The sequence below is a fragment of the Dermochelys coriacea genome, chromosome 9 (assembly GCF_009764565.3).
Source record: "Dermochelys coriacea isolate rDerCor1 chromosome 9, rDerCor1.pri.v4, whole genome shotgun sequence".
Lineage (NCBI taxonomy): Eukaryota > Metazoa > Chordata > Testudines > Dermochelyidae > Dermochelys > Dermochelys coriacea.
In genome coordinates this window covers 58148335-58166412 of record NC_050076.1, presented here as the reverse complement: position 1 = coordinate 58166412, position 18078 = coordinate 58148335, and the positions used below count along the sequence as shown (strand labels likewise).

Here is an 18078-nt window from a genome sequence, read left to right as displayed (position 1 = left end):
ATGGTAATAATAATTTCCTATCTCTACTGGAAATACCATGCATTAGACATTAGATTTGTGAAAAGGAATTTTTTTTGGAGTGACCATAAAGAACAATGTACTGGGAGGTGGAGGGACGGCACAGATTTTGCCTTTATTCTCACTGTAGAGTACCTTCCCTCACAAGCATTGATGGAATAAAGGGCTAATCAATGCAAAGGGATCCTTTGATTTGTGCTTTTTGGTCTCCTGTTCTAATTACTATTTGTTATTAGTGGTTTTAACTTTGTAAAACCTCAGTACAAAGGAAGTAAATATTTCCAGAAGGTTTACATAAGAACCTAAACATCACCTTGTAGTAATCTGATTTACAGAAAGTGGAGAAAGGAATTATTATGTAGCCCAACTGCTCCACGTTTCTTTGTTCCTCCTCTGCAACTCTATGCAAGAGAGTGACTGGAATTCTCAGCGACCTAATCCAACTCCCAATGAAGTCAATGGAAAGAGTGCTATTGACTCCAAAGGGAGTCTTTCCATTGACTTCAATGGGAATTGGATCAGGCCCCTAATATCCAAACAAAAGGCAATGGATACATTTGTCCCTCTGCAGCATGTCTAGTGGATTGAGTACAGGACCAGAGCTAGAAATCCAAGTTCTAATTGCAGCCCTCTCAATTCTGGCTCTCTGTTTTTGACTCAGGCTCTGGTCTACACATGAAATGTTGTTGCATGGAAGGTGCAAACAGATTTTAAAACATGGTTCTCTAGAAAAATGCTAACATGGTTTTTAGTCTCAATGCCAAGAGAACTTCATTTAGGCACATAGTAAGATTTTTCAAAAGTACAAATAGTAGTTAGACACCTAACTCCAGTTTGGACCTTTGCAAAATCTCCTCCACAATCATTTTTATACTTAAGTGTCGTAAATTGAAAATGTTACCTTACTGACCAGGTTTAGGTGGACATCTTAAGAGCTGTAGAATTAACATATAAAAGAAAATGTAGTAAACTGAAAGTGGGCTATTAAACTCTTGTATGTTTGGACAGTTGAAATCTATCTGCATTTCCCTACAATTCCAATTACAAAACTAACATAGAAAGGATATTGCTGTCACATACTTTCTTCCTGTAGGCGTGCCATAACCTGGACATCAGTTAAGTCCTGCAACTTGTATCCCATAGAGATGGAGTCATCAGATGTACTCAGCTCACTGTCTACAGAGGATTGAGAGCTCAGTGCAGAATGCATGCTCAAGTAGCCTTCAGGAAAAAAGAAAAGGAAACACAAACAGAACAATGAGGAGCAGAAAGTGCTTTAGACACCCACACAGAACCAATGATAAACTGCATAATTTTATTCCAATGCCAGTTCCAGTCATGACGCAAAAAGATAAAGTGCTGAAGTGGCCCAGCTTATTTGCTAGGAATAATTTACACAAATCAGTAATGTGCATAGCTGCAGAAGAGAGTGTGCTCCACATCTATCTGTAAATTTTATGAGGTAGAGACTGGCATGGTGCTTCGTGGCCTTCTCATAGAGAGGAAGAGAAATGTTCATTCTTTAATATGGACTTGAACCCAGAAATACCTGCCAGAACATTTCTCTCAGTATTTACTGTTTTTGCATGTTATTGAGAAAGGTAATGCTGTAGCGCCTATGGCTCAATGTGAAATCTCAGAAGAACTTGCTATGGTATTTACATCTGGCCATAAGAGTGCTAAGATCTGAATCTCTCTCACAGATTCACTGATTGAGTGAAAAGTCATTCAGTTTAATCTCAGTGACTCAATGGAAGGCAAAAAGCCGTCCTGTATTATTCAAATTAAGAATTACAACAGTGAGTTTGTTCTATGCAATGGTAGGTTTTATACTAGGTACTTGCTATTTCATCCTCTGTTTTCCTCACTCCTACCTGTTTGTTTCTGCCACTTTTTGCATCTTGTCATAAACCAAGACTGTGAAACTCTTTAGGGAAGAGACTGCCCCATTATCTATTTGTACAACACCTAGTACAACAAAACCCTGATTGGGGCCTTTACGTTGCTGTAATATAAATAATAAAATCCAAATTAGCAGGATCTCTCTCTGATTAAGAAGAGAAATTTCTACTACAGGCACATACATGAATGAAAAAAAAATTTCATTTCAAATGAAGGCATTCACAATTTGTAATGTGAAAGTTTACCTAATAACATTTGTTTAATGATGTAAGTTTGGAAAGTCAGTATTTTTCTACAGTACATTTATGAGATATTCCAATAGTTTACAGCGAGATATGTTATATGAATACAGAGCAGTTTACTGGCATACATTTGTTGGTAAAAGATATTTTCCTTATCTACCAGTTGTTCTTGGTGAACTGGTTACACCAGTATTCATCCTCTGGTCTCAGGCAAATGGCAGTCAATCCAACATAGAACTGTTTGTACTCTGGCCCTTCTTCCCTTGTATTTTCTCCTCCTGCTTGGCAGCAGAGTTATGACTGCTAAAGGGTAGCCTCTTATCCCACTTTATTAACCTAGCAGCTTAGTTCGCATATCTCCATCCTCTTTTTCCATTTCATAAATACTGGATAAAAACATTAAATACTTTTCAGTTCACATGAAAAGCAATGTCACCGGGGGGAGGGGGAGGAACACAATTGAAAAGGGGAGAAGGAATCCAAGGGTGTGAAGATCTCTACATGGCAATTGCCTGCTTCCTCACTGATTCACATGACAAATTACCATAGCGTGCACTAGAAGCAACCAAATGCCACAATACAGAGATATAGATCCCATTACTTGTACAGGTTTCAGAGTAGCAGCCGTGTTAGTCTGTATTCGCAAAAAGAAAAGGAGTACTTGTGGCACCTTTGTTAGTCTCTAAGGTGCCACAAGTACTCCTTTTCTTATTACTTGTACAGTTATTTTAGGGCTGAAGAGAGAGAGAGAAATGAATCCCAAACTAATAACAACTGCCTCTATATAATGGTTTGGACTGAGGAAGCAAACCAGCAAAAGAGAAGAACCTTAAGAATGTGCAAATACAAGCTCACAAGATTCTATGCCCATCTTATAGGAGTTGATATAACTAACATCTAAAATAAGGTGAAGAGTGCAGCTTCCTGCTCAGAGTCAGGGATTAGACGTCATCAGATATAAAGGGGAAACAAAACCACAGGGTCCAAAATTTCATAACTGTTGCCAGACAAGTGAAGAGCCAATTAAAAGTCTATCATTAGCCTTCTGATGCACTTATTGTATATAGGCCGCCATTTGCTGACTGCCTTGTTTACCTCAGATCATGTAATTTCAGTAGAAATTATCAAAATTTTTTGAAAGCTTTTTCTACACTAGAAAACTGAACTGTGGCTAAAAGTAATTTTCAGCAATGGTTTCTCCCAACTGGTACTGAAAACTGTTTAAGTGCTAATCTAGAGCAGGAAAAAACAGTTTTCAAAGCCAGTTCAGTAGGAAACATCACTGAATAACCATTTTAAGCAACGATTAATTTCCTAATTTAGACAGAACTTAAGGTAATAGTGGCAGACTCTCCATGTCATTCCCATCAAGATGTTCCATTTGGGTTGAGCAACATTTTGAAAGAAGAAGGATGTTCCAGGGGCTAGGACATTAGTCTGGAACTTGGGAGACCTGGGTTCAATTTCCTGCTCCACCACACACTTCCTGTATGACCTTGGATAAGTCACTCTGTGCCTCAGTTTTTCCATCTATAACAACGGGTTCTCAAACTTTAGCAACCTGAGGACCCCCATTTTGATTTTAAAATTTTCAGACCCCACAATTCCCCCACTCAGCCCCAGGCCCCACCCCCACTCCACCACTTCCCCCAAGGCTCCAGTTCAGTGGCACCCCAGGGGAAACCCATCACAGGGAGGAAAACTGCATTAAAGACTGTGAGGCACTCCTATGGTAGAAGGAGCCATACAAGTACTAATATACAAAGAAGTTCTGTATCTTTAAAACAGACACTTTCAGTACAATGACCTTCTCCTTCTTGTCCTCATCTTTTCAGAGATATCAAAGATATTTCCAGCAGCTAAGCAAAAGTAGCAAGTTGGCAGGATGTGGTACGCTGAATGTTCTTCCAAAGATATTACCTTCTACCCTAAGAGGGCAAAACTGAACTACTCTGGACTGGCCAGAAGCCAGCAACAAACTCTGGATGTTCTATATGCACAGTCTGTTCTGAAAAAGGACTGCAGGGATTTAACTTTGCATTAGTTATTCATGGTGCACTAATCTTTGACAATCCTGCTGACCAGTGACTTACTAAAATAAAAGCATTACAATACTTCTGTTTCTGTTCTGGTATTCCACAACAGATTTTACACTTCGTTAACTGAGGGCAAGTCTACACTAAAAAATTAAGTCGATCTAAGTTACATACAGCCACTGCAGTAATTAAATCGCTTTTGCAGTCCACACTACACTCCTTGTGTCGACGGTGCGTGTCCTCACCAGGAGCACTTGCACCAATTTAACTGTCAGCGTTGGGCATTGTAGGATGGCTTCTGAATGGCAGCAACAGTCGATATAAGCAATGCAGTGCCCACACTGACTCTGCGTCAACTTAAGCACTATGCCCCTTGCTGAGGTGGAGTTATTAAAGTTGATGTAGTGGGCGAGTTACATCGGTGAAAGCTACATTTTAGCATAGACATTTACAGAGTTAGATCAACTTAAGCTGCCTTACATTGACCTAACTCTGTAGTGTAGACCAGGCCTGAGATAGCAAATAATTTTCATATGGAGTGAAGTGATGAACCACTGTAGAAAGATTTTCGTTTACTACAAGCCTTTTTAAATGTTTGTTTCCATCCCATTCTTGAATTCTTTCCTCTGAAAGTGTCCTGATAAAAGGAATAGGGGATGAAGAGACTCATAGGTGCTAGGATAATACAAATAATAAAGAAGGTGGTGGTGGTGAAGGTGAAGAAATACAAATGAACTTTCTCCAGAATGGCAACAAAATACTTCACTATGCAGTATATCAGGAATTCATCCTGACAGACTCAGCCACTGCTCTCCTGGAATCACTGGCATCTACAAGACTACGATAATGGGCAGAGAGGGGGAGGCCATAGACTTAACGTAATCAAGTTGTAAAGCATGGGCCCTTCTGTGGTACCTAGCTGGAATGGCGCCATCCCACACACACGCAATGCAAGTTACTGCTAACATCATTGCCAATCTTCTACTAAAAAACTCAGACAATTGTAAGACAATGAACAAAAAGATGAAAAACAGCTCAAGGAATCTTGTGCATGAAGTGCACCTTTGTCAAGTTTCTGTCAAACCTCCTTCCACAAAAGCTGAGATTGACACTGCCCTCTCTGCTACTAAAACAGGAAAAGCAGCTGACGTTGATGGCATCCTTCCAGACTTTCTTAAATACCTTAGGCCAAGAGGGCACAACTGGATGGCTACAGTATTCACAAAAGTCACATCACGACCAGCAAAATTCCAACAGCTTGGAGACAATCCATGGCCATCACTATTTTAATACCTGGAAAGCAATCTCCCTATCACTCTCCTTTAGCAAGGCTGACCAACCCTGGAGACCACAACGAATAGGACGAAGCTGCTTTGACCAAGCTTTTGCCCTAACTGCTCACACGGAGGCCAGCTGCCAGCAGAAGCTTAAAACGGCTTCGGCTTTTATCGACTTCTCATTGGCCTTTGATACCATCTTGGCATAAGGATTTACTGCTGAAGCTTTCCAACATGCTTCAACGGGACCAGACATTCTGACTCATTAAGTCAATGTCCTCAGACAGAACATTCTGTATCCATCTGAGAAGGCAGGGTAGCCAAAAGTGGAGTTTGCACAATGGCTTCCCACAGGGATCAGTACTAGCACCACTTCTTTTTCACTTGTATTTTAAGTGATGTGTCCAAAATGACATGCCGCATCATTTACGCTGCTGATGCTTGGCACTAAAAACAAAGGCCAAAACACTCAAGGAAGTGGAAGACACCCTTAATGATCTGAAGAGAATGGAAAACTATTTTTGGTACTGGCAGCTCATACTCAATCCATCAAATATGGTGTTTCAGCTTTTCATCTCAACAATTCTGAAGCTAAGAGGATGCTAAATGTAATTGCTCACAAACTTAATCCCCGCTATCTAGGAGTCACCCTCAATCGCAGCCTTACCTTACCTATCAACAATATCTGAAGCAGGGAAGCCATAAAATGAAGAGTCACATTAATATACAAAACTAGCAGGTTCTAGTTGGGGTTGTGACTCTCGAATACTACAAACAGCAACACTGACTTACGTTTAACCCCATGGTTAAGTACTACACACCTGTTTGGGAAAGACACTCCCACACAGACCTTGTCAACACCCAGCTAAATGCAGCTCTAAGACTTATAACTGGCACCCTGAAGTACACTCTGCTGCCTTGTCTTCTAGTCCTCACAAACATCCTTCCTTCAACCATCTGGCAAGAGATGGCAGCACTGTGCAACAATAAAAAAGCACTCACTCACTCAAAGTTGCCACTACATGACAACCTTGTTCACTCACTTGGCAATTGCCTTAAGTCCCGCTGACCATTCTGGACATCTGGTGAAGCTCTTCTGTCATCTGTCAGCCAATGGGAGTTGTTCCAAAATACTATTTCATAGATGTTTCCAATCCCCACCCCTCACCAAAAGGCAAACACAGATCTCACATTGTTCTGATGTTTAAGAAATTTGCTTGGTAATTCAAGATCTGTGTATTCAAGGAACTTTCCACTGGACCAGGAAAAAGTTTTGGATTCTCAAAGTCAAACCCATTGCAGATCCACACCCCCGAGCGACGTAGTTATACTGACCTAACCCCCTAACCACAGCTGGAGAGCTTTTCCTGCTGACATGGCTAACACCTCTCAAGGAGGTGGATTAACTACACTAACAAGAGAGCTCTCCCCTATCAGCTTAGAGCATCTTCATTAAAGCGCTACAGTGGTGCAGCTGCACTGATGCAGCGTTTTAAGCGTAGACTTGCCCACACTCGCTAATAGATCTGGGTTCCTGATTTGAACAGTCCTTTTAAACAAACTCTATATTAAACAAATTAATAACTAATTCAGTTCCTCAAAATACACTGCAACTATAATGGAAATCCTTTCCTATAAAAATCAACCTACAGAACTTAAACAGTCAAAAGAAAGAAGAGTGTCCAAATAATTCAATCCTTCCAGAAACTGTGTTCTATTAAATCTAAAAAATCAAAGAAAAAAAAAGTAAAATTTCAAAAGCATACCTGCATCTGTCAAAATATTTGCATGCAAGACAGTTTTTAAAATATTCATGTGACTTCAAGTTTCAAGACAGACTGTGTTAAACATGCAATTTTTTTGAACATGCAAATCAGGTCTACACAAAAATAAAACAAGATACATTCTTTTGATAGGAAACCAAAGGCAGAGCATTGCTCCAACAGCAAACTAACCATGGGCTGCATCTAGAGGGCTAAATGGTATTCCTGAAAGAGTCCATGTATAAATTTCATTGAGAGCAGACCATGTGCATCCAAAGGGCAGACTCTGATCTGAAGTGTTCAGGAGAAACACTAGCAGTTTAATCATTTGACACAAATTAGAAGTTTCAGTCCCACATTCCAATGAGGACAGATATTCTGATGAAAATATTATTATATATATAAATTATTCCTGTTGGAGGTCTTGGTCATCACCTAATTTAAAAGTAATACAAATCTTATTCCAACAAGTCAAGCAAAAGCTTTCCATCAGATTTTACTATTCCATCTTTATTTAGCTACTCAATTATTTCACCATCTCTCTAAAAGGGGGAACTGCAAAGAGTTTGGTGTTTAGAGACAATTAGAATAATTTTCAAAAGCACCTAAGTCACTTATGAGCTTATGTCCCATTAACTTTCAGTAAGACTTCAGGTCCTAAGTCCCTTAGGTGCTTTTGAAATTTTTACCTAATATCACCAAGTAACCAGCTGAATTCAAGTTGTTGGTTTTTTGTATGGTTAACTATTTATTGTTTTATACTGGGCTATTTAAGAAGCAATGCTTCTTTGTTTTGTTTGAACCTAAACAGCTGTTTCATATTTTTTTAATGCCTAAAGTTAGTACAAATGAATGAGTTTTAAATATTTTATATATTTAAATATATAATATAAATAAAAACAAATATATTCAATTATCACAAGACATTCAGGATACAAGGAGGCTCCTTCCATGGTGAAGTTACCACTTCAAAAGATTCCCAATGGCTTCATGCATAGCTGAGGCTAGCAATATAAACCAAATTAAGTTATATCCATTGGATTCTCCTTTTCCTCACATCCCAAGATCCCCCACCCCCCAAAAAAGCCCACAACAATTCTTCTTGCATAGTTTTAAAAGTTTCACTCTGCATTATTGACATGCCATACCTGAGCTGCCACATGTTAGTAGTGGTTTGTTAGTTGATTTGAGGTGCCCAGGAGAGTTTAGTGCATTGCTACAGAAGCTTGTCTCTGTATTCAAGTTATGTGAACTTTGTGATGCCAATGGACTGCAATACAGGTTTTTCCACCTACCGACTAGAAGGAAAATACAAGAAAGCCATATATATTACCAAATTAGCTTTGAAAATGAATGAGGTTGGGGAGAAAAAGGCAGTAAATCGAACAGGACCAAGCATTATCATCAGCATTTAGAATCATCTATCATGAATGAACTACTCATCACAATAAGTGAAAAGCCACACAATATTTCTTCCTCTACGCTGCCACGCCCCCCCCATCCCTCAACCCCTTACCTTGTATAATCACTATTTAGTATCCCAAGAGCAGCTTCTTCACCAAGGCTGAGATTTTTCAAAGATGAATGGCTTGGAGCAGGGGGGGAATCTCAGCCTTGGTCTTCAAAAAGGACTTTAAAATTTTGAAGGAGAACAATGAAAATGTGATGCAGAATTTAACTGATATTGAAAATAACTTCATTGGTCTTTACATTCAGATATACATATTCCTTGGATTTTTACTCTTAATGTTAATATCAAAGTATTAAGCTACTTTGATACAGCTTTGGTTCAAAACTTCAAACAAAGATGTTTAAAATATTTAATGTGCAAAACCCACACCCCAGAAACAGTGAACAAAATACTGAACATTAAAGATGTTTGAACTGGTGCTCTAGTTTAAATGAAATGGGGGAGGTATAAAGCCTGATCAGAGAAGAGCTCAACACAAGAGAGCACTTTAATGGAAAAATTTGAAAGAGAAAGTGAACGGTTAATAGAATAAAGACACCTTCATCCATCTTCTGGGTTACAGAAAGTTCACCAAAACAGATTGAGTTTTTAAACAAACCCAGCTTTACAACCTACATTCAGCTATCATATACCATCCTATCCTAAGGCCTGACTCAAAATAAATCTGATAATGGACCTTGCTGAACATACTGTCAGCATATAAATAAAATAAAAATACACGTTCCTATCAAGGGCCTAGGCCCACATGGCTGAAGTAGGATTGCTTGGCTGAATCAAGGCAAATGTTAAAATTTTCACACAGAAGAAAATGCTGTCCATTTCAAAGATAAGCAAACAGTAATGCCAGATGTATATGAAAATTATTTTTCTAGTTGCTAGGACTGTCAACTGACTTTCATATGTCAGTTCTCCCAGACCTTCTTTCCCAGTACCATGCTCTGCCAAGCACAGGACTTGGGTTTAGGAGGGATGTATCTTGAGTAAGGCTAAGATTTTGTCCTGGAAATTTTAGAAGAAGTCACGGACAGATCACAGGCAAAAAAGAAAAATTCACAGAAGCTGTGACCTGTCCATGACTTTTACTGAAAACGTCCAGGACAAAATGGGGATCTGCGAATCCCCATACCGCCTGAAAGGGAGTAGCTCGGGGGTCCCCCTGCCACCTATGGTGACTTGGAGCTGCAGGGGCCTCCAGAGGCTGTGGGGGTACCCCGCAGCTCACGGCCCCACCGTGGGCGGCAGGGGCCCTGCAGCTCATCACTGCTGAAGTCACGGAGGTTGCTGGAAGTCAGGGATTCCGTGACTTCCGCGATCTCCGTGACGAAATTGTAGCCTTAATCATGAGTCAGGCCACACATCAGAAATGATGCAACATGAATCACACTTTCCTGTCCCCTAACAACTGATCACTGAAAGATGCTGCAGCAGGAGCTCGCAATCTTTTTGACTGCAGCAATCATAGCAGCTACTATGGGAGAAGAGTGGAAAAACAGATCACACACACGACAGTGAGGATTAGAATGAATATAAAAGTGACTCAGTTAACTCAAGATTATCAACATTACTTTGTGGTTCCAGGATTGTGGAGAAAAGAGGTCAGGGGAACGATGGATGAGGACTCTACCAGCATATTCACCTTGTACCCGAAACGTCAATATTAACTGGCATAATGGGGAAATACTAGGGATGTAAATATCGTTTAAAAAGATAACCGTTTAAACTATTAAAATTATATAGTTTAACCAGTTAACCAATTAAAAGGAGAGGGGCCCCAGGTACCTAGTTTGTCCTGATGCAGCCTCCGCAGACACTCCATGCCATCACAGCAGCAGCAGCTTCCCTTCCCTGACCAGCATGCCATCCGCCTCCGCAGCCAAACTCCTTCCAGTGGCACAAGGGGAGGCCAGGGAATAATTTACCCCGACAGGACCTGCAGCCCCTGCCCCTCCCCCCCACCTAAACACACTCCCCCTACCCACTTGGCTGCCCCTGGCAAAGCCCACAGCGTGGCCTGGGGCTGCTGAGGCCAGCTGGCCAGCAGGCCCAGGGCCAGAGAACCGGTTAGAGACCCACATGTAGGAGGTTAACCGTTAGGGTGGGTTAACGATAAGACCAATACTAACTGGTTAACCGTTTAATATTGTACATCCCTAGGAAATACTCAAGTACAAAGTTATCAATATTACAGTGAAGTCAACTGTACATCTATTCTTTCAAAACTCTTTAAAAAAGGATGTTCACAACACTGAATGCTTAGTTCCTTCCCAAACTGCATTAAAAAAAAAAATTCTGAGATGCTGCCTTCTGAGCCAGTATGTGACCACTGAAAGAGAATGTTCCATAACATTTTGTGCTTCAGTTCCTTCCTGAGCCAATTAACTATAAACTGCCAGTTAAAGCAGGGAAGTGAAAACCTTCGCTGTAATACTGAAGGTGAAATCGTCACCATGGAATATATTAGGTTAATATTAAAAATTTAAAATTTTCCTAGAAGCCAGGCACACCAAAGATAGAAGATCAGAAGTTTTCATGTAGCATGACTAAGTTTTTAGCACAGACCATGTTTAACCATGACTAGAAATAATGCATGGGAGAATCACTACAGGAAGAGGAAGATTAACAAAATTACTAAACATTTTTTTGCAGGGAGAGAAACTACAGAAGAGTTTTGTTTTCCACATATGCTTTACTCTGATTACATATTTTTAATACCAATTTTTAAAGTTTTGTCTTGAATAAAAAAAGGATCAAATTAAATCTTTTGTAAATACAATAGTCTGAAAACAATAAGTCATTCTCAGATTTATACATTGAATGTGAAATTTATGTAAAAAGTCAGGTATAGAAAGAAATCAGCAAGATTATCTCCTCTGCACTAGGTCAGAAGTGCCTGTATCAGTGTTAACCCATTTTAGCTTCACAAAATTAATGCAGAAACTTCTAATTCTATATATATGGATGTGCTCTATATTTACTTTAAGACTGTAATACACTATATTTTATTTCTAGTTCAACTATTACATCAGTAATAATGAATATATATCTAAATATTCAAGATATATTTAGTGTACATACCTTGGTCAAGTCTATTTATAAGGGCTCGGCAGGCTACTTCAGTCTCAGGACTTGGGTTATCCAACACCTGTCGACACCATTTCAAAGGAGGCTCTGTTTTCTGATCTGCAGTGGATTTTCTTGGAGAGACATACAGCCTTAAATAAAGGAATTGAAAAGGTATATTGGGTAAATGTTTATTAATTCAAACCCTCCTTTTATACTTTTGTAGTAGAATGTGTTTTCTTAAATATGTTGTTGTAAGTACTTTGTTTTTTTTAAGACGTGCTCAAGAAACTCCCCGCTATAGCACAGGAAGAAATCACAGACACACTCCTAGAGCCCTGACCAGGGTATTCTATCTATCTGCTACCCAAGACCCATAAACATGGAAATCCTAGACCCCTCATTATCTCAGGCATTGGCACTCTTACAGCAGAATTATCTGGCTATTTGGACTCTCTCCTCAGACTCTACATTACCAGCACTCCTAGCTATCTTTGAGATACCACCAACTTCCTGAGGAAACTACAATGCATTGGTGATCTTCCTGAAAACACCAGGGATGCAGAAGCTCTTTACACCAATATTCCACAAGAGGATTGACTACAAGCTGTCAGCAACAGCATCCCTGATGAGGCCACAGTACACCTGATGGCTGAGGTTTGTGACTGTCCTCACCCACCACCATTTCAGATTTGGGGACAACTTATACCTTCAACGCAGTGGCACTTCTATGAGTACCTGCAGTATGCCAGCATTTTTATGGCTGACTCAGAACAACGCTTCCTCAGCTCTCGTCCCCTAGGACCCCTCCCCTACTTGCGCTACACTGATGACATCCTCATTGTATGGAGCCATGGGAAGGACGCCCTTGAAGAATTCCACCTGGATTTCAACAATTTCTACCCCATCATCAACCTCAGTCTGGACCAGTCCACACAAGAGATCCACTTCCTGGTTCTACTTCCTGCAAATAAGTGATGGTCGCAAAAAGCCACCCTATACTGGAAACCTACTGACCGCTATACTTACTTACATGCCTCCAGCTTCCATCCAGGACACAACACACGATCCATTGTCTACAGCCAAGCCCTAAAATACAACCGCATTTGCTCCAATCCCTCAGACAGAGACAAACACCTACAAGGTCTTTATCAAACATTCTTAAAACTACAATACCCACCTAGGGAAGTAAGGAAACAGATTGACAGAGTGAGACGGGTACCAGAAGTGATCTACTACAGGACAGGCCAAACAAGGAAAATAACAGAACACGCAAAGAGGTGGGGTGTGGGGCTCAACTGGTTCCAGGCTGGGAAGGAGGATCCTGGGAATCCCAATCTGCTCCCTCCAGGTCCCATTCCCTTGGCCCCATGGTGGCCACTCCAGCCCCGCTGGGTCCCACTCTTGCCTCAGTGCCCCCCTCCTCCTGGATGTGCACAAGTTTATGTGGTGGTGGAACCCCCACACTATTTCCATTGCAGGGGTGCTAGCCCTCCTGCCCTCTCTGGTTCTAGCGCCCCTGCCTACAGCAATACCCCAGTTGCCAATAGTGAAAGCACATCTCTGACGAATACAATAAGGAACTGGCACTATAAAATAGGCCTAAACCACAGGAGAATACTTTCACCTCTAGTTGCTCATTCTGATACAAATTTCACACCACACTACTCCCCTAAAGTATTCTGAATCCTTTCCCTGAAAATCCTCCAATGGCATTTATTCATTAAGGTAATTTGGCAATTACATCTTTGATCTCTAAAACTAAAATTTAAAGAAAGTTTTCAGAAGTCTTCACTGGTGTGTTTCTCAGTTTTTTCAGGCACTTTATTTCAATGGGAGCCGAGAGTCTTCAGTCCCTCTGTAAAGTCAGCACAATTTGTTAAATCAGTAACACTTCTGAAAGTTTGGCTATGAGTTTTAAAATGAGAGATTTTGTTTAACAGATAGAAGCGTTGTTCCAGTCTCCTAAATGGGAGTTGTATGAAGGCAAAGAACAAAGGGATTCAGAAACACACAGCACTATGTAGTCTTTACACAGAAGAGCTACAGTCAGGAAGCAAGGATTTTTATAATAACCCAAAATTATTTTAGAGTTCTTTTCCCCCCATTCTCCACCCCCACACACGCCTTTTTAGAAAATAAACAGTTGACTGATTTTTTTTTTTTTTTTTTTTTAAACTTGCAGTTTGATTTAACAAGACAAGATTTAACTTCTGCTGCAGCACCCATGTTTACTGTGGCCTCGTCTACACCACACAGTTAGGTTGATGTAAGACAGCTTATGTTGACCTAATTATGTCAGTGCCCGGCGATGTAAGTGCCCTACTACACCAACATAATAATTCCATCTCCATGAAAGGCAGAGGGCTTATGGTCAGTGTAGCTAGGGAGACAAAGTGCCTGTGTAGACACTGTGTTACTTACATCGGCTGTTGACTATCTTTTCAATTTCACACCCCTGGAGAGCTGGGCGGCTGGACCCCACTTCCAGCGGTGAATGGGGAGCCTTCCGGGAGCCTGTGAGGCAGCTGGGCTCCTGGCAGGGAGCTGCCAGCAGAGCTGAGAGACCAGGCTCTCAGCTTCCGACACTATCCCTCTTAGGTGCACTCCTGCTGAGGACACACACCACCAATCCAAGGAGGATAGTGTGGACATGCACCACCACGGTTATTATGGTGGCTAATATAGGTTGACTTACGTTTCTAGTGTAGACAAATCCTGTAAAAGTTTAGAGGAAAAAAATCAATTTTGCCACAGTTTGTACATTTAAGGAGACTTGTATAAAGCTAGTTTCATCATTTTCTCTTTTTCTGCACCTTAGAATACAAAGTTTTAAAAATAGGGGAAAAAATATTTAAAAATTACAAAATATGGCAAGGCGCCTGAGTAGCAGGTGTAATACCAAAACTTTTTTTTTTTTTAAATTGACTATATTTCAAGTGTGACACCCTTTGGTGTGGCATTAATTATTTTACAACAGAGTAACTGTTTATTACAATTCACATGCTGGTGTATGAGGGCACAGTGAAAAGACACAGATAAGATTAATAGATTTGCATAAATCCATAATGCACCAGCCACCTCCTAATCAGTCATAATCAGCACAAGAGCAGTATTTCCAAGAGTTCTTAGAGTGCTGCAGTCTTTATATGCAAATTGATTGTAGCAGCTACCAGCAAATCAGAACAGAAAAGAAGCAGGCAGATCAGAACAAGAATATTTAGGACATTTGTAACTGCAAGGAAGGACTGGAGGATTAAAGAAAATCCAAAATTGTGTTGTCCAAAAGAAAAAAAAAAAAAAGGAGGTACTTTCAAAATTACACATCACTGCATAAGTTACAGTACTTAAAGCAACAATAAAGGCTCCCCGGTCTGTATCTTTTCAGAATTAGGACGTATTCTAATCACTGTTTGAACTGAAAGCACTCATGAGACTGAAGTCTCCAGATCACAGGTCCTGCTTCTAATGGGGGACTTCAATCACCCTGACATCTGCTGGAAGAGCAATACAGCAGTGCACAGACAATCCAGGAAGTTTTTGGAGAATGTTGGGGACAACTTCCTGGTACAAGTGCAGGAGAAACCGACGAGGGGCTGTGATCCTCCTGACTTACCGCTTACAAACAGGGAAGAATTGATAGGGGAAGTAGAAGTGGGTGGCAACCTAGGAAGCAGTGACCACAAGATGGTTGAGTTCAGGATCCTGAAAAAAGAAAGAAAGAAGAGTAGATAAATAAGGATCCTGGACTTCAGAAAAGCAGACTTAGACTCCATTAGGGAACTGATAGGCAGGGAGGCTAATATGAACAGGGCAAGGAGTCCAGGAGAGCTGGCAGTATTTTAAAGAAGCCTTATTGAGGGCGCAGGAACAATCCATCCCGAAGTGCAGAAAGAATAGCAAATTTGGCAGGCAACCGTAACAGTGAAATCTTCGGCGAGCTTAACTCAAAAAGGAAGTTTACAAGACATGGAAATGTGGACAGATGACTAGGGAGGAGTATAAAAATATTGCTAGAGCATGCAGGGGTGTAATCAGGAAGGTCAAGGCACAACTGGAGTTGCAGCTAGCAAGGGACGTGAAGGGTAACAAGAAGGGTTTCTACAGGTATGTTAGCAAAAAGAAGGAAGTCAGGGAAAGTGTGGGACCCTTACTGAAAGGGGGAGGCAACATAGTGACAGATGATGTGGAAAAAGCTGAAGTTCTCAATGCTTTTTTGCCTCCATCTTCACAGACAAGGACAGTCCTAGACTGCTGCACTGGACAACACAGCTTGGGGAGTAGGTGAGTAGCCCTCAGTGGCGAAAGAACAGATTGAGGACTATTTCGAAAAGCTGGATGTGCACAAGGCCATGGGTCCAGAACTAATGCATCCAAGGGTACTGAGGGAGTTGGCTGATGTGATTGCAGAGCCATTGACCATTATCTTTGAATATTCGTGGCAACTGGGAGAGATCCTGGCTGATTGGGAAAAGGCAAATATAGTGCCCATATTTAAAAAAGGGAAAAAAAGAGAACCCGGGGAACGACAGATCGGTCAGCCTCACTTCAGTCCCTGGCAAAATCATGGAGCAGGTCCTTGAGGAATCCATTTTGAAGCACTTTGGACGAGAGGAAGATGATCAGGAACAGTCAACATGGATTCACCAAGGCAAAGTCATACCTGACAAACCTGATTGCCTTCTATGGTGAGATAACGGGCTCTGGGGATATGGAGAAAGCGGTGGATGCGATATATCTTGACTTTAACAAAGCTTTTGATACGGTCTCCCACAGTATTTTTGCCGGCAACTTAAAGAAGTATGGGCTGGATGAATGGACTATAAGGTGGATAGACAGCTGGCTAGATCATCGGGCTCAATGGGTAGTGATCAATGGCTCCATGTCTAATTGGCAGTCAGTATCAAGCAGAGTGCCCCAGGGGTCAGTCCTGGGGCCGGTTTTGTTCAACACCTTTATTAATGATCTGGATGATGGGATTAATTGTACCCTCAGCAAGTTTTCAGAGGACACTAAGCTGGGGGGAGAGGTAGATATGCTGGAGGGTAGGGCGAGGGTCCAGAGTGACCTAGACAAATTGAAGGACTGGGCCAAAAGGAATCTGATGAGATTCAAAAAGGACAAGTGCAGAGTTCTGCACTTAGGAAGGGAGAATCCCATGCACCACTACAGGCTGGAGACCGACTGGCTTAGCAGCAGTTCTGCACAAAAGGACCTGCGGATTACAGTGAACGAGAAGGTGGATATGAGTCAACAGTGTGCCCTTGTTGACAAGAAGGTCAAGAAGGCTGTATTAGTAGGAGCATTGCCAGAAGATTGAGGGAAGTGATTATTCCCGTCTTCGGCACTGGTGAGGCCACTCCTGGAGTATTGCTTTCCATTTTTGGTCCCCCCACTAAAGAAGGGATGTGGACAAATTGGAGAGAGTCCGGCGAAGGGCAACAAAAATTATTAGGAGGCTAGGGCACATGACTTACGAGGAGAGGCTGAGGGAACTGGGGTTATTTAGTCTACAGAAAAGAAGAGTGAGGGGCGATTTGATAGCAGCCTTCAATTACCCAAAGAGGATGGAGCTAGGCTGTTCTCAGTGGTGGCAGATGACAGAATGAGAAGCAATGGTCTCAAGTTGCAGTGGGGGAGGTCTAGGTTGGATATTAGGAAACACTATTCACTAGGAGAGTGATGAAGCAGTGGAATGGGTTACCTAGGGAGGTGGAGGAATCTCCATCCTTAGAGGTTTTTAAGGTCCGGCTTTACAAAGCCTTGGTTGAGATGATTTAGTTGGTGTTGGTCCTGCTTTGAGCAGGAGACTGGACTAGATGACCTCCTGAGGTCTCTTCCAAACCTAATATTCTCTGATTCTATGAGACAGCTATATGGGTCCTATTCTCTTCCTACTTGCACCAGCGTAAAACTGGCATAACTCCTCATTTAAAATCAACAGAGTTAACAAAGATATAAATTGGAATAATGAGAATCAGATCCTATCATTTCTCAGAGAAACAGGCCAAAGGGCTTTGTAAAATACCAAAATATAGGCATTGCACTCTGATATTCTTACTCCGGATCTAAGTTATACTACAGGTGTTGACACCCTAGAAAGTGAAAAATTTAGAACTTAACTTTCTGATTCATGTGATTTGCTCCGGTTACTAGAATTAGTCTTACTATATAATATTTCTTTTAAAATGTTCACTGTATGCCAACACTTAAAAGCTATCTGAGATGGACTAGCCCCTGATTTAGACTTCCAGCTAATACTTCAGATTTTGGGGTTGCAGAATAAATAGTATGATGCACCATCACTGG

The 18078-nt window shown here is 41.2% G+C and overlaps 1 protein-coding gene across 6 annotated transcripts in view; it reads right to left on the bottom strand.

The window, feature by feature from the left end:
- Positions 1-18078, bottom strand: part of LOC119861405 (SLAIN motif-containing protein-like) — a 66685-nt gene that overhangs the window by 23971 nt on the left and 24636 nt on the right. For 4 of the 6 annotated variants that reach the window (XM_038416501.2, XM_038416505.2, XM_038416506.2 and 1 more), the window contains exons 4-6: positions 11785-11921; positions 8387-8536; positions 1099-1239 (exon numbers count right to left, since the gene is read on the bottom strand). In XM_038416501.2, the coding sequence (XP_038272429.1) occupies positions 1099-1239; positions 8387-8536; positions 11785-11921 (428 nt within the window). The remainder of the gene's footprint in view (positions 1-1098; positions 1240-8386; positions 8537-11784; positions 11922-18078) is intronic. The other 2 variants (XM_038416507.2, XM_038416508.2) reach the window with 2 other exon arrangements.